Source organism: Ornithorhynchus anatinus, chromosome 8 (genome assembly GCF_004115215.2).
Source record: "Ornithorhynchus anatinus isolate Pmale09 chromosome 8, mOrnAna1.pri.v4, whole genome shotgun sequence".
NCBI classification, from domain to species: Eukaryota; Metazoa; Chordata; class Mammalia; order Monotremata; family Ornithorhynchidae; genus Ornithorhynchus; species Ornithorhynchus anatinus.
The window spans coordinates 5,115,844-5,132,992 of record NC_041735.1 but is presented as its reverse complement, the minus strand read 5'-3'; the positions used below and the strand labels follow the sequence as shown (position 1 = coordinate 5,132,992).

Here is a 17,149-nt window from a genome sequence, read left to right as displayed (position 1 = left end):
TCATCTGTACAATGGGGATGAAGACTGTGAGCCCCACGTGGGACAACCTGATTCCCTTGCATTTTCCCCAGCGCTTAGAACAGTGCTCTGCACATAGGAAGCGCTTCACAAATGCCATTATTATTATTTATCATCGTTAGGAGGATGGGGCCCAGACCCTCCCCCTGTTCCCCCGCAGAGGGGAGGCGGAAAGAGAGGCAGACACGGTGAGTTGGGGTGGAAACTCGACTTTTTATAGAAAAAGGAAAATGGAGGGAAGGGTCAACAGGGCGCTGCTGGAGGGCCCGGCCGGGAGGGGGCGCCAGACGTCCGCGCAGACTCAGTCCGCGTAGAGTCACTCAGTCCGCGCAGACTCAGTGGGCGCCCAGTGCGCATAGAGTCAGTCCGCGCAGACTCAGTGGGCGCCCAGTCCGCGTAGAGTCAATCCGCGTAGAGTCAGTCTGCGCAGACTCAGTGGGCGCCCAGTGCGCGTAGAGTCAATCTGCGCAGACTCAGTGGGCGCCCAGTCCGCGTAGAGTCAATCCGCGTAGAGTCAGTCCGCGCAGACTCAGTGGGCGCCCGCTGCGCGGGAAAGCTGAGGAGCGGGGCCCCTCCCCCCGCGGCCCGTTAGTTTTGGCGGGAAAAGCGAGAAAGGCGGGAAAGGCGACGCTCCACCGCCTCCACCCGCACCCACAGCTGCCTCAGTGACACCATTAAGGACACAATCACAGACGACGGACCTCCCCACCCCGCACTCCTGTCTCTCTTCCTCCCTAGCATGGATCACTCCATTTTATTCATAATGTGCACCCGAAGACCCTGTAATAATAATAATGTTGGTATTTGTGAAGCGCTGACTAGGTGCCGAGCACTGTTCTAAGCGCTGGGGGAGAGACAGGGTCATCAGGTTGGCCCATGTGAGGCTCACAGTTAATCCCCATTTTCCAGATGATGTAACTGAGGCCCAGAGAAGTGAAGGGACTCGCCCACGGTCACCCAGCTGACAGGTGGCAGAGCTGGGATTCGAACCCACGACCGCTGACTCCCAAGCCTGGACTCTTTCCACTGGGCCACGCTGCTCTACATCATTAATAAAATAAATAGATTAATCAATATGGCTCAGTGGAAAGAGTCCAGGCTTTGGGAGTCAGAGGTCGTGGGTTCAAATCCCGGCTCTGCCACTTGTCAGCTGGGTGACCGTGGGCGAGTCCCTTCACTTCTCTGGGCCTCAGTTCCCTCATCTGGAAAATGGGGATTAAAACTGGGCGCCCCCCCGTGGGACAACCTGATCACCTTGTATCCCCCAGCGCTTAGAACAGTGCTTTGCACACAGTCAGCGCTTCACCAATACCATTATTATTATGATGATGATGGTGACTGAGGGGGAGCCCTGCGCCTGCGCGTAGCTCCGCCCTCTGCGGCCGCGTTCTGCGCCTGCGCGAGGCCTAAACTCTGGTCTCCCCCCGGCGCGGCCCCGCTCTCCCTGGGCGCGCCCCCGCCCTCCCCGGGCGCGCCCCCGCCCTCCCCGTGCGCGCCCCCGGCCCCTCCGTGCGCGCCCCCGGCCCCTCCGTGCGCGCGCGGCCCGTGCTCGGCCCCCGGCCTGCCCGCGCGCGCCCCCTAAAGGATATGGTGCGTGTGCAGGTCCTGCGCGCTGGGGGGGCAGGGCGGGGGGCAGGGGCAGGGGGTGGGGGCGGGGCAGGGGTCTCCCAGCCCCGTCCGCCCCCTCCCCTCCTCCGCCGCCTCCCCCCGGTGGCCCTCCCCCTCTTCGCAGTCCGGGCATCGCTCCAACTCTGCGGGACACGCTGCGTTACTCCCGGAGGAGATGCCCCCTGCCCCCCCCATCCCACCCCCCCGGAGGGGGCGAGCGCAGACCCCTGCCCGGGGATCGTCTCCCTACGGTCGAATCGGACCTCCCGAGCGCTGGGTGCAGTGCTCCGCGCCCCTGGAAAGGGCTGGGGAGCCAGAGGTCATGGGTTCGAATCCTAATCTGCCTCTTGTCAGCTGGGTCTTGTCACTTCTCTGCCACTCATCTGCTGTGCGACCTCGGGGAAGTCACCTCACTGGGCCTCAGTTCCCTCATCTGTCAAATGGGGATTAAAACTGGGAGCCCCACGGGGGACAACCTGATGACCCCGGATCTCCCGCAGCGCTTAGAACAGTGCTCGGCACAGAGTAAGCGCTTAGCCGATACCAACGTTATTATTAATGATGATGGTATCGGTTAAGCGCTTACTCTGCGCCGGGCACTGTTCTAAGTGCTGGGGGTGGGGGATACACGGTCCTCGGGTGGCCCCGCGTGGGGCTCACAGGCTTCATCCCCCTTTGACAGAGGAGGGAACTGAGGCCCGGAGAAGTGAAATAATAATAATAATAATGATAATGGCATCTGTTAAGCGCTTACTCTGCGCCGGGCACTGTTCTGAGCGCTGGGGGGGGGATACCAGGTCCTCAGGTCGTCCCACGTGGGACTCACAGCCTTCATCCCCCATTTTACAGTTGCAGGTTACGGTTTCATCCCCATTTTCCACACGAGGTAACTGAGGCCCAGTGAAGTGACTTGGCCGAGGTCGCACAGCAGATGAGTGGCAGAATCAGGATTAGAACCCACATCCTCCGACTCCCAAGCCCGGGCCTTTCCACCAAGCCACACAGTACTATTATTATTATTATTATTACTATTACTGCTCATTACCTGACTCAGAGAGGCGCGGAGAAGACCTCTAGCCTGTGAGCCCGTTGGTGGGGTGGATTAATAATAATAATGTTGGTATTTGTGAAGCGCTTACTATGTGCCGAGCACTGTTCTAAGCGCTGGGGGAGATCCAGGGTCATCGGGTGGTCCCACGGGAGGCTCACAGTTAATCCCCATTTTCCAGATGAGGGAACTGAGGCCCAGGGAAGTGACTTGCCCACAGTCACACAGCTGACAAGTGGCAGAGCTGGGATTAGAGAAGCAAGCTTGGCTCAGTGGCAAGAGCCCGGGCTTGGGAGTCAGAGGTCATGGGTTCTAATGTCGCCTACGCCACTGGTCAGCTGTGTGACTTTGGGCAAGTCTCTTCACTTCTCAGTGCCTCAGTTTCCTCATCTGTCAAATGGGGATGGAGACTGGGAGCCCCACGAGAGACAACCTGATGACCTTGTATTCTCCCCAGCGCTTAGAACAGTGCCTGGCATAGAGTAACCTCTTAAATACCATTATTATTATTATTATTATTATTAATGATGATGGTATTCCACAGCGCTTAGAACAGTGCCTGGCACATAGTAAACGCTTAATAAATACCATTATTATTATTAATGATGGTATTCCCCAGCACTGAGGCACCTAGTAAGTGCTTAACAAATACCATTATTATTATTATTAGTAATGATGATGATATTCCCCAGCACTTAGGCACCTAGTAAGCGCTTAACAAATACCATTATTATTATTATTAGTAATGATGATGATATTCCCCAGCACTTAGGCACCTAGTAAGCGCTTAACAAATACCATCATTATTATTATTAGTAGTAGTAATGATGATGATATTCCCCAGCACTTAGGCACCCAGTAAGCGCTTAAATACTATTACTCTTATTATTAATGATGATGGTATTCCCCAGGGCTTAGGCACCTAGTAAGCGTTTAACAAATGCCATTATTATCATTATCTCTATCTGTTGCCGAATTGTACTTTCCCAGCGCTTAGTCCAGTGCTCCGCACGCCGTAAACGCTCACTAAACACGATGGCGGCAGGAACGACGGAAGGACCGAAGGGGTGCGGACGAGCCCGGGCCCATCTGTTGCCGAACTGTCCATTCCAAGCGCTTAGTACAGTGCCGTGCACAGAGCGAGCGCTCAATAAATACTACCGAATGAGTGAATGGTCCCGGCCTCCCTCACCTGGACAGGTGTCGAGCTTGAGGTGGTCCAAGAGGCGCGTCAGGGCGCCGAAGTCCGCGGCGTAGGAGACGTGCCGCTCCACGGGGTCGGACGCGATTTCCCGCAGCTCCTCCTCCACGGCCTTGCCGACCCCCACGGCGAACATCACGATGCCTGCGGGGGGTCAAGGGGTCAGGGGTCAGGGGGCGCGACCCTCCATCGGGCGTCCGGGACCCCCAGCCCGCGGAGGGCCCGGCCTCCCTCCTCCTCTACCAGTTTCCCCCCCAGTTCTTTGGCTCTGCTGGGATCTCATCATCATCATCATCGTCATCATCATCATGCTATTTGTTAAGCGCTTACTAGGTGCCGAGCACTGTTCTAAGCGCTGGGGTAATGTAATATAATAATAATAATGTTGGTATTTGTTAAGCGCTTACTAGGTGCAGATCACTGTTCTAGGCGCTTGGGGAGATACAGGGTGACCGGGTTGTCCCACGTGAGGCTCACAGTCTTAATCCCCATTTTAATAATAATAATAATAATGTTGGTATTTGTCAGGCGCTTACTAGGTGCAGAGCACTGTTCTAAGTGCTGCGGGAGATACAGGGTGACCGGGTTGTCCCACGTGAGGCTCCCAGTCTTCATCCCCATTTTCCAGATGAGGGAACTGAGGCACCGAGAAGTGAAGTGATTTGCTCACAGTCACACAGCTGACAAGTGGCGGAGCCGGGATTCGAACCCATGACCTGTGGCTCCCAAGCCCGGGCTCTTTCCACTGAGCCACGCTGCTTCTCTTGGTATAATAATGTATTTGTGAAGCGCTTACTAGGTGCCGAGCACTGTTCTAAGCGTCGGGGTCATGTAATAGAATGATAATGGTATTTGTGAAGCGCTTACTAGGTGCTGAGCACTGCTCTAAGCGCTGGGGTAGTGTAATAATAATAATAATAATAATAATAATAATCATGGTATTTGTGAAATGCTTAGTAGGTGCTGAGCACTGTTCTAAGCGCTGGGGTAATAATAATAATGAGGATTGTATTTGTTAAGCGCTTTCTAGGTGCCAAGCACTGTTCTGAGCGCTGGGCTAGATAGAAGCTTATGAGGTGATCCCACGTGGAGCTCCCCATCTTCATCCCCGTCTGACAGAGGAGGGAACCGAGGCCCAGAGAAGCGAAGCGACCGTCCCAAAGCCACCCAGCCGCTAAGTGTCCGGTGCCGGGATTCGAACCCACGACCTGGGCCTCCCAAGCCCTGGCTCTTTCCCCTGAGCCACGCCGCTTCTATTTTGTTGCTGCTTGCCCCCTGGTATTATTATCATTATTATCTTGTACTATCACGATTCTATTTATTGCTATTGTTCTTGTCCGTCTCCCCCCGATTAGACCGTGAGCCCGTCAAAGGGCAGGGACCGTCTGTATCTGCTACCCATTTGTTCATTCAATAGTATTTATTGAGCGCTTACTATGTGCAGAGCACTGTACTAAGCGCTTGGGATGAACAAGTCGGCAACAGATAGAGACAGTCCCTGCCGTTTGACGGGCTTACGGTCTAATCGGGGGAGACGGACAGACGAGAACGATGGCACTAAACAGCGTCAAGGGGAAGAACATCTCGTAAAAACAATGGCAACTAAATAGATCCATTCCAAGCGCTCAGTCCAGTGCTCTGCACATAGTAAGCGCTCAATAAACACTATTGAATGAATGAATGAATACTATAATAATGTTAATAATGTTGGCATTTGTTAAGCGCAAACTAGGTGCCGAGCGCCGTTCTAAGCGCTGCGGGAGATACAGGGTCATCAGGTTGTCCCGCGTGAGGCTCACAGTCTTCATCCCCATTTGACAGATGAGGTCACTGAGGCCCAGAGAAGTGAAGCGACTTGCCCACAGTCACCCAGCTGACAGGCGGCGGGGCCGGGATTCGAACCCAGGACCCCTGACTCCCAAGCCCGGGCTCTTTCCACTGAGCCACGCTGCTTCTCTGAAGCGACTTGCCCACAGTCACCCAGCTGACAGGCGGCGGGGCCGGCATTCGAACCCAGGCCCCCTGACTCCCAAGCCCGGGCTCTTTCCACTGAGCCACGCCGCCTCCCACTGTTGTCCTCCCTCTCTCCCCCCGGCCCGTTCCCCCGTTTGGGGGCCGCGCCGGACTCCCCCCGGCCTCCTCGGGGCTCACCTCGGTCCTTGGCCCTGGCGGCCCACGGGGAGACGTCGTCCTGGGAGCGGCCGTCGGTGACCAGCAGCCCGACCCGGCGGGAGCCGGGCCTCGCCCCCTCGGCCTCGGAGAAACCGCGCTCCACCAAATGCCGCAGGGCCAGGCCCGTCATGGTGCCCTTGTCCATGGGGGTCACGGCCCGGACGGCCGCCTCCGCCTCGGCCTTGGTCCCGTGGCGGCCCAGCGGGAACTCGGTGCGGACCCGGCTGGAGAACTGGACCAGCCCCACGCGCGTCCCCGCGGGGGACACGTCCAGGGAGCCCACCAGCTCGCCCACCCAACGCTTCACCAGCTCGAACTGCTGCGCGCCCACGCTCTTGGAGCCGTCGATGACCAGCACCAGGTCCGTGGGACCCGACCCGCAGCCTGCAGCGGACACGGGGGGCCGGGGGGGAGAGGGTGGGCCATGTTGGTATTTGTTAAGCGCTTACTATGTGCCGAGCGCCGCTGTCCCGAGCGCTGGGGGTCATCGGGTTGTCCCCCGTGAGGCTCCCAGTTAATCCCCATTTTCCAGATGAGGTCACCGAGGCCCAGAGAAGTGAAGTGACTCGCCCACGGTCACACAGCTGACAAGTGGCAGAGCTGGGATTCGAACTCATGACCTCTGACTCCCAAGCCCGGGCTCTTTCCACGGAGCCACGCTGCTTCTCTACCATCCTTCTTAGGATTATTATCCAGCGCTTAGAGCAGTGGTTGCTCGGCACCTACTAAGCATTTAACAGATTCCGTCATTATTATGATTATCCAGCGCTCAGAACAGTCCAGCGCTTAGTACGGTGCTTGGCAGCTAGTAAGCACTTAACAAATACCGTCATTATTGTGATTATCCAGCGCTTAGAACAGTTCAGCGCTTAGAACAGTGCTTGGTACACAGTAAGCGCTTAATAAATACCATCATTATTGGGATTATCCAGGGTTTACAACAGTTTAGCGCTTAAAACAGTGCTTGGTACCTAGTAAGCGCTTAACAAATACCATCATTATTGGGATTATCCAGCGCTTACAACAGTCCAGCGCTTAGTACAGTGCTTGGCACCTAGTAAGCGCTTAACAAATGCCATCATTATTGGGATTATCCAGTGTTTAGAACAGTTCAGCGCTTAGAACAGTGCTTGGTACACAGTAAGCGCTTAATAAATACCATCATTATTGTGATTATCCAGCTCTTACAACAGTTTAGCGCTTAAAACAGTGCTTGGCACCTAGTAAGCGCTTAACAAATACCGTCATTATTGGGATTATCCAGCGCTTACAACAGTTTAGCGCTTAAAACAGTGCTTGGCACCTAGTAAGCGCTTAACAAATACCGTCATTATTGGGATTATCCAGCGCTTACAACAGTCCAGCGCTTAGAACAGTGCTTGGCACACAGTAAGCGCTTAACAAATACTACCATTGTTACTACCTCTCCAGACGGCCGGCCCGGTGTGGCCAGGGATTGTCCCCCTTTATTTGCTGAATCGTACCTTCCGAGCGCCCAGTACAGCGCTCGGCACGCAGTAGACACTCAATAAATACGATGGAATGAACGAACGAGGAGAGCGAGCGGCCGAGGTCGGGGAGGGAGAAGGGGGAGTGGGGCAGGGGGCCCTATCACAGCATTCATTCAGTCAGTGCTATTTATTGAGCGCTTACTGGGTGCAGAGCGCTGCACTGAGCGGTTGGAAAGTACAACGCAGCAATGAAGAGAGACAATCCCTGCCCGCGGCGGGCTCACAGTCTACAGTCACCCCTTCCTCCCGCTCCTCCATCCCTCCCCGCTCCTCCCCGTAGATGCCACTCTCCCAAGCGCTTAGCACAGTGCTCGGCACACCGTAAGCGCTCAGTAAATACGGCTGAATGAATGAATAGCGCAGGGCGGGACTACGAGCACTTTATGTCTGAGTGCGCTGTCGGGGTCAATCAAGAAGAAGAAGAATGGTATTTGTTAAGCGCTTACTTGGTGCCCGGCGCTGGGGTGAATTCATTCGTTCACTCTATCGTATTTGTTGAGCTCTTACCGTACTGTACTAAGCGCTTGGAAGTACAAGGAAATATGGGTTGGACACAGTCCCTGTCCCACGCGGGGCTCACATCCCCATTTGACAGATGAGGCCCAGAGAATAATAATAATAACGATGGTATTTGTTAAGCGCTTACTATGTGCTGAGCGCTGTTCTAAGCGCTGGAGAGGATACAAGGTGATCAGGTTGTCCCACGTGGGGCTCCCAGTCTTAATCCCGGCTCTGCCCCTTGTCAGCTGTGTGACCGTGGGCGAGTCCCTTCCCTTCTCTGTGCCTCAGTTCCCTCATCTGGAAAATGGGGATCAACTGGAAGCCTCACGTGGGACAACCTGATGATCCTGTATAATAATGTTGGTATTTGTTAAGCGCTTACTACGTGCTGAGCACTGTTCTAAGCGCTGGGGTAGAGACAGGGTCATCGGGTCGTCCCACGTGAGGCTCACAGTTAATCCCCATTTACAGATGAGGTCACTGAGGCCCAGAGAAGTGAAGTGACTCGCCCACAGTCACCCAGCTGACAAGTGGCAGAGCCGGGATTCGAACTCATGACCTCTGACTCCCCAGCCCGGGCTCTTTCCACTGAGCCACGCTGCTGTATCTCCCCCAGTGCTCTGCACATAGTAAGCGCTTAACAAATACCGGCATTCTTCTTCTTAATCCTCATTTTCCCGATGAGGGAACTGAGGCCCAGAGAAGCGAAGTGACTTGCCCCAAGTCCCACCGCCGACAAGCGGCGGAGCCGGGATTTGAAGTGCAGTGACTCGCCCAGGGTCACACGGCGGGCGGGTAGGGGAGCGGGGATGAGAACCCGTGACCTTCTGACTCCCAGGCCCGGCCTCTGCCCACCACGCTAGGCCGCAACTCGCCCCGACCGCCGGGCTGGAGGCCGGTGCTAATTCTGCCGGGCGCTGACTCTGTGCGGAGCCCTGTGCTAAGCGTTTGCGGTGGCAGAGAGGCGGCACAGCCACCCCGGGCCGTCGCTGGGCCCTTGGCAGAGCCCACCCCGTCCCGGACACACTCACGGCCGCAGCTCTTCCCGTCAGCCTGGAGCCGCCGTCCCTCCGGACAGGCGCAGCGGTAAGAGGAGCCCACGCTCACGCACTGGAACTCGCAGCCGTGGTCCACGCCGTTGCAGAGATCCCGGGCTGCAACCAGACGGGGAGGGGGAACGTTCCAGACCCGGTGGGAGATGCCAATGGAGAGACCCCACTGGCTTCGAGAAGATCCGCCCTTTCCTCTCCACCTAAACTTCCACCTTGCCGGTCCAGGCTCTCATGATATCCCGGCTGGATTATCGCGTCAGCCTGCTCTCCGATCTCATTCATTCGTTCAGTACTATTTATTGAGCGCTTCCTATGTGCAGAGCACCGGACTAAGCGCTTGGGACGAACAAGTCGGCAACAGATAGAGACGGTCCCCGCCGTCCGACGGGCTCACGGTCCGATCGGGGGAGACGGACGGACGAGAACGATGGCGACGGACGGAGTCCGAGGGGAAGGACGTCTCGTAAAAACGACGGCGACTCAATAGAATCGGGGCGATGTACATTTCATTATCAAAATAAATAGGGTGATGAGAATATAGACAGTCGAGCGGACGAGTACGGTGCCGAGGGGATGGGAAGGGAGAGGGGGAGGAGGGAAATGGGGGGAAAAGAGGGTTTAGCTGTGGAGAGGTGGAGGGGGGGTGGCAGAGGGAGCAGAGGGAGAAGAGGAGCTCAGTCTGGGAAGGCCTCTCGGAGGAGGTGAGTTTTAAGTAGGGTTTGGAAGAGGGGAAGAGAATCAGTTTGGCGGAGGTGAGGAGGGTCTCTCCCCGCTCCGGTCTATTCTTCACTCCGCTGCCCGGCTCATCTTCCTGCAGAAAGGCTGTGGGCCTGTCACTCCCCTTCTTAAAAACCTCCAGTGGTTAATAACGTGGGTATCTGTTAAGCGCTCACTATGTGCCGAGCACCGTTCTAAGCGCTGGGGGAGATACAAGGGAATTAGGTTGTCCCACGTGGGGCTCACAGTCTCCATCCCCCTTTTACAGATGAGGGAACTGAGGCACCGAGAAGTTAAGTGCCGTACCCAAAGTCACACAGCTGACAAATGGCCGAGCCGAGATTTGAACCCATGACCTCTGACTCCAAAGCCTCTTCCCACTGAGCCACGCGGTGGTTGCCTCTCGAGCTCCGCGCGAAACAAAAACTCCTCACTCTAGGCTTCGAGGCTCTCCGTCCCCTTGCCCCTTCCTACCTCCCTTCTCTCTTTCCACTGCCCACCCCGGGGGAAGCTGACACGCTCATGCTGTGGTTTACAATCGGGGGGGGGGGGACCCAAGGGGCAGCCAGGGAAACTGAGTCCCGGCCGGTGGGCACCTGGGGGCTGGGGGGCGGTTATTAAAGGCGCTTACTGGTGCAGCTCCTCTGGTCCCGGTGGAGGATATAACCCTCCCGGCAGCGGCAGGAGTAGGAGCCGGGAGAAGCGACACAGAGATGCTGGCAGTCGTGCGTGCCCTCGGCGCAGACGTCGATAGCTGCCAAGTGACACAGGTTAGGTCGGGTCCCGCCGGGCAACTGACCCCCCTCTTCACCCCCGGTCCTCCTCACCCCCTTTTTTTAACATGATGAAGCGCTTACTATGTGCCAGGCACTGTAATAATAATCGTAATCACGGTATTTGTTAAGCGCTTACCATGTGCCAGGCGCTGTGATAATAATCATAATCACGGTATTTGTTAAGCGCTTAGTATGTTCCAGGCACTGTAATGATAACAATAATAATGGTATTGGTTAAGCGCTCAGTATGTTCCAGGCACTGTAATGATAATAGTAATCATGGTATTTGTTAAGCGCTTACTATGTGCCAGGCACTGTAATAATAACAATAATAATGGTATTTAAGCCCTTAGTATGTTCCAGGCACTGTATAATAATAATAATAATAATGGTATTTGTTAAGTGCTTCCTATGTGCCAGGCACTGTAATAATAATAATAACGGTATTTATTAAGCACTACGTACCAGGCACTGTCATAATAATAATGGTATTTGTTAAGTGCTTCCTATGTGCCAAGCACTGTGATAATAATAATCATCATCATGGTTTTTGATAAGCGCTTACTATGTGCCAGGCACTGTAATAATAATAATGGTATTAATTAAGCACTTACTATGTGCCAGGCACTGTAATAATAACAATCATAATGGTATTTCTTAAGCGCTTACTATGTGCCAGGCACTGTAATAATAATAATGATATTTATTAAGCACTTACTATGTGCCAGGCACTGTAATAGTAATAATGGTATTTCTTAAGCGCTTACTATGTGCCAGGCACTGTAATAATAACAATAATAATGGTATTTCTTAAGCGCTTACTATGTGCCAGGCACTGTAATAATAATAATGGTATTTGTTAAGCGCTGACCATGTGCCAGGCCCTGTACTAAGCGCTAAGGTGGAGACAAGCAAATCGGGTTGGATCCAGTCCCTGTCCCCCATGGGGCTCGCAGTCTTCATCCCCATTTCGGAGATGAGGAAACTGAGGCCCAGAGCAGCGAAGTGGCTCGCCCAAGGACACACGGCAGACAAGTGGTGGAACCGGGCTTAGAACCCATGACCTTCCGACTCCCGGGCCCGTGCTCTAGCCACTAGGCCATGCTGTGCTAAGCGCTGGGGTGGATAGAGGCCATTGAGGTTGGTCACAGACTAGTTGGGCTCCCAGGCTTAATCCCCATTTCTCAGATGAGGGAACTGAGGCACAGAAAAGTCAAGTGACTGGCCCAGGAGCACCCCGCGGACACGCGGCGGAGCCGGGGGATTAGCACCCAGGACCTCCGGCCTCCCAGGACCATACTGGACCCGTCTTTCTCACCGGAGCAACTCTTGTTGTCGGCGTCCAGCCGGTAGCCGGGGTCGCAGGCGCAGTGGAAGGAGCCGGGGCCGCTGACGCACAGGTGCTGGCAACCGTGAGCCTGCCCCGCGCACAGATCCGCGTCTGAGGACATGAGGACCAAATGATAATAATAATGACGATGATGGTATTTGCTAAGCGCTTACTACTACTACTACTAACGATGGTATATGTTAAGCGCTTACTATGACTAATAATAATAATGATGGTATTTGTTCAGCGCTGACTACGACTACTGATAATAATGATGGTATTTGTTCCGCACTTACTATGACTAATAATAATAACGATGGTTTATGTTAAGCGTTTACTACTACTAATAATGGTATCGAAGCGCTTAATATGCGCCAAGCACTATTCGAAGCGCCGGGGGAGATACAAGGTCAGCAGGTTGTCCCACGTGGGGCTCGCGGTCTCTATCCCCATTTGACAGATGAGTTCACTGAGGCACGGAGAAGCGAAGCACCCAGCAGACTGAGTGGCGGAGGCGGGACTAGAACCCCCGACCTGAGACTCCCCAGCCCGGGCGCTTGCCACTGAGCCGCGCTACTATGTTCTAAGCGCCGGGGGAGAGGCCGGGTCGTCGGGTGGGCCCACCGGGGGCTCACGGACCGCATCCCCATTCGACAGGTGAGGTCACCGAGGCCCCGGAGAAGCCACGCGACCGGGTCGAGGTCGGCCAGCCGAACTCATGACCCTTGACCCCCACGCCGCTCCTCCGGACGCCGCTCAGAGCGGTGGGCGGGAGAGGCCTACGAGGTGGCGTCGCCAACGCGGTGACGGGTCCATTCCCCGCGGGGGCACGCGCCCCCGTCCCCCGTGCCCGTCCCCCGGCCGCCCGAGGCTCACCGCACAGCCGGCCGCGGAACCGGAGGCCGGCCTCGGCCAGGGCGTCGAAGGAGTCCACGAGGAACACGTGCGAGTCCAGCGGCGGCGAGGCCATGGCGCGCAGGGAGTCCACGTCCGCCCTCCGCACGCCCACGGCGTAGATCTCGATGCCCCGGGCCCTCGCCCTCGACGCCGCCTCGGCCACCCGGTCCTGCGGCCTCCCGTCCGTCACCACCACGGCCACGCGCGGGACCCGCGCCCCGGCCGGCCGGGCGCCCTCGGGCCCGGTGAAGGCCACGTTGGCGGCGTACTGGAGGGCCAGCCCGGTCATCGTGCCCCGGGCCAGCGGCGCCATGGCGCGGACGGCCCGCTCCACGTCGTCCGGGCGGGAGAAGGCGTCCAGCGGGAAGACCCGCCGCACCCGGCTGGAGTACTGGACCAGGCCCACGCGCGTGGCGTTGGGCCCCACGTCCAGGCCCCGGATGAGGGCCACCAGGAAGCCCCGCGTGGCCTCCAACTCCCAGGGGCGCACGCTGCGAGAGCTGTCAACCAGGAACACCAGGTCCAGGCCGCCGGCCCGGCAGCGCCCACCTGCCGGCACCGGCCCGCGGGACCGGGGTCAGGCTCGCTGCGCTCGGGACGGCGCTTCCCGAGCGCTTAGCGCCGCTACCTCCGACGATGGCCGTATTTCTTAAGCCCTTACTCCTCCTCCTAATAATATCACTAATAATGACGGTGTGTCTTCAGCGCTTACTACTGCTATTGCTACTAATAACAATGACAGTATTTGTTCAGCCCTTACTCCTACTCCTACCTCTACTACTAATAATAATCATGGTATTTCTTAAGCCCTTACTACTCCTACTATTACTACTAATGATAATGATGGTATTTCTTAAGCCCTTATACTACTATTACTACTACTAATAATGACAGTATTTGTTAAGCGCTTACTCCTACTACTGATAATAATGATGGTATTTGTTAAGCGCTTACTTCTACTCCTACTCCTACTAATGATGGTATTTGTTAAGCCCTTACTACTACTATTGCTACTACTAATAATGATGGCATTTGTTAATCGCTTAATAATAATGATGGTATTTCTTAAGCCCTTACTACCACTATTACTACTAATAATAATGATGGTATTTGTTAAGCGCTTACTTCTACTCCTACTCCTACTAATGATGGTATTTGTTAAGCCCTTACTACTACTATTACTACTACTAATAATGATGGTATTTGTTAAGCGCTTACTTCTACTCCTACTCCTACTAATGATGGTATTTGTTAAGCCCTTACTACTACTATTACTACTACTAATAATGACGGTATTTGTTAATCGCTTAATAATAATGATGGCATTTCTTAAGCCCTTACTACCACTATTACTACTAATAATAATGATGGCATTTGTTAAGCGCTTACTTCTACTCCTACTCCTACTAATGATGGTATTAGTTAAGCCCTTACTACTACTATTACTACTAATAATAATGACGGTATTTGTTAATCGCTTAATAATAATGATGGTATTTCTTAAGCCCTTACTACCACTATTACTACTACTAATAATGATGGTATTTGTTAAGCGCTTACTTCTACTCCTACTCCTACTAATGATGGTATTTGTTAAGCCCTTACTACTACTATTACTACTAATAATAATGACGGTATTTGTTAATCGCTTAATAATAATGATGGTATTTCTTAAGCCCTTACTACCACTATTACTACTAATAATAATGACGGTATTTGTTAAGCGCTTACTTCTACTCCTACTACTCCTATTAATAATGAGGGTATTTGTTAAGCCCTTACTACTACTATTACTACTACTAATAATGACAGTATTTGTTAAGCACTTACTCTTACTATTACTACTAATAATAATGATGGTATTTGTTAAGCCCTTACTGCTACTCCCAGTAATAATAATGATGGTATTGGTTAAGCCCTTACTCCTCCTCCTCCTAATAATAATAATCATGGTATTTGTTAAGCCTTTATGACTACTATTAGTAATAATGATAATTACAGTATTTGTTAAGCACTGACTACTAATGATAATAATCATGGTATTTGTTAAGAGCCTACTACTACTAATAATTATGGTATTAAACGCTTACTACTACTACTGTCTGTCTCCCCCTTTTAGACTGTGAGCCCGTTGTTGGTCTCTCTCTGTTGCCGAATTGTACAATCCAAGCTCTTAGCACAGTGCTCTGCACACAGGAAGCGCTCAATAAATATGAATGAATGAATGAATACTATTACTAATAATAATTATGGTATTTGTTAAGCGCTTCCTACTGCTACTACTAATAGTAATTTTTGTTCTTAAGTGCTTACTACTAATAATAATTATGGCATTTGTTAAGCGCTTACTACGACTAATAATGGTGGTATTTATTACGTGCTTATTATTATTACCAGGTCACAGGGTGTCCCACGTGGGGCTCACAGTCTTCATCCATCTTTTGACAGATGAGGGAACCGAGGCACAGAGACGTTAAGTGGCTCGCCCAAGGTCGCCCAGCAGACAAGTGGCGGAGGCAAGATTAGAACCCACGTCCTCTGACTCCAAAGTCCGGGGTCTTAATAATAATAATAATAATGGTATTTGTTAAGCGCTTACTATGTGCAATATTCATTCAAATCATTCCATCCGCTTACTGGGTGCAGAGCACTGTCCTAAGCACTTGGAATGTACAATTCGGCAACAGAGAGGGACAATCCCTGCCCTACCAATAATAATAATAGTGGTATTTGTTAAGTGCTTACTCTGTGCAATAATAATAATGGTATTTGTTAAGCACTTACTATGTGCAACAATAATAATAATAGTGGTATTTGTTAAGCGCTTACTATGTGCAATAATAATAATGGTATTTGTTAAGCGCTTACTATGTTCAAAAATAATAATAACGGTATTTGTTAAGCGCCTACTATGTGCAATAATAATAATAATAATGGTATTTGTTAAGCGCGTACTATGTGCAATAATAGTAATAACGGTATTTGTTAAGCGCTTGCTATATGCAACAACAATAATAATAATAATGTTGGTATTTGTTAAGCGCTTACTCTGTGCCAAGCACTGTTCTAAGCGCTGGGGTAGAGACAAGGTCATCAGGTTGTCCCACATGGGGCTCACAGTCTCCATTCCCCTTTGACAGATTTTTCCAGAGGTCCAGAGAAGCGGAGCGGCTTGCCCAGGGTCCCACAGCAGAGAAGGGGCGGCAGGGGATTAGAACCCACGACCTCGGACTCCCAAGGCCGGACTCTATCGACTAAGCGGTCAGTTCCCGGCGTGGGAAGGGGAGGGACCCACCCCCACTTCCCCGGGCTCCACCCGACCTCCTCGACGCTTCTGGGATTTGGGGAGGTGGGGGTCGGGGCATCCAAGGGAGGGCACCCAGGGGAGGGTACCAAAGGGAGGGCACCCAAGGGAGGGCATTCAGGGGAAGGCACCCAAGGGAGGGCATTCAGGGGAGGGCATCAAAGGAAGGGCACCCAGGGGAGGGCACCTAGAGGAGGGGACCAAAGAGAGGGAACCCAGGGGAGGGCATCAAAGGGAGGGCACCAGGGGAGGGCACCCAGGGGAGGGTACCAAAGAGAGGGAACCCAGGGGAGGGCATCAAAGGGAGGGCACCCAGGGAAGGCATCAAAGGGAGGGCACCCAGGGGCGGGCACCAAAGAGAGGGAACCCAGGGGAGGGCATCAAAGGGAGGGCACCAGGGGAGGGTACCAAAGAGGGGGAACCCAGGGGAGGGCATCAAAGGGAGGGCAGCAAAGAGAGGGAACCCAGGCGAGGGCATCAAAGGGAGGGCATCAAAGAGAGGGAACCCAGGGGAGGGCATCAAAGGGAGGGCAGCAGGGGAGGGCACCCAGGGGAGGGCACCAAAGGAAGGGCCACCAGGGGAGGGCATCAAAGGGAGGGCACCCAAGGGAGGGCATCAGAGGGAGGGCACCAAAGGGAGGGTCCCCAGGGCTCACCTGCGGGCTGGGGTCTGCCGTCCAGGGGTGCCAGGAGGGTGAGGAAGAGGGGGGCGCAGAGCAGGAGCCTCATGGTTGGGAGGAGCGGGCGGCCCTGCGGAGGGACACTGGTCAGGACTGGTCTGGAAAAGAGGGAAAAGAGGGAAAAGAGGGAAAAGAGGGAAAAGGGGGCAGGACGGGGGGCTGGGGGGGGGGGCGGGGAGGGGGGATGCCAGGCCCTGCCTCTCTGGCCGCCCTGCCCGCAGCACACAAGGCGCCTCTTTGTGCGGCGGCCCCTCCCCGCGGCCCACCTTCCTCACCGCCCCCTCCCCACATGTGCGGGACGGACGGAAAACGCAAACCGGGGGCTGGAGGGGCC

General features: G+C 54.0%; 1 protein-coding gene across 1 annotated transcript; it reads right to left on the bottom strand.

Moving 5' to 3' along the window:
• Positions 1–606: 606 nt before the first annotated feature.
• On the bottom strand, positions 607–16,864 carry MATN4 (matrilin 4). Its single transcript, XM_039912878.1, has 8 exons — positions 16,792–16,864; positions 12,811–13,380; positions 11,923–12,045; positions 10,460–10,582; positions 9,091–9,213; positions 6,027–6,431; positions 3,867–4,019; positions 607–752 (listed from the first exon to the last, which is right to left on the bottom strand). The coding sequence occupies exons 1-8, from the start codon at positions 16,862–16,864 to the stop codon at positions 607–609; spliced, it is 1,716 nt and encodes a 571-aa protein (XP_039768812.1).
• Positions 16,865–17,149: the final 285 nt, after the last annotated feature.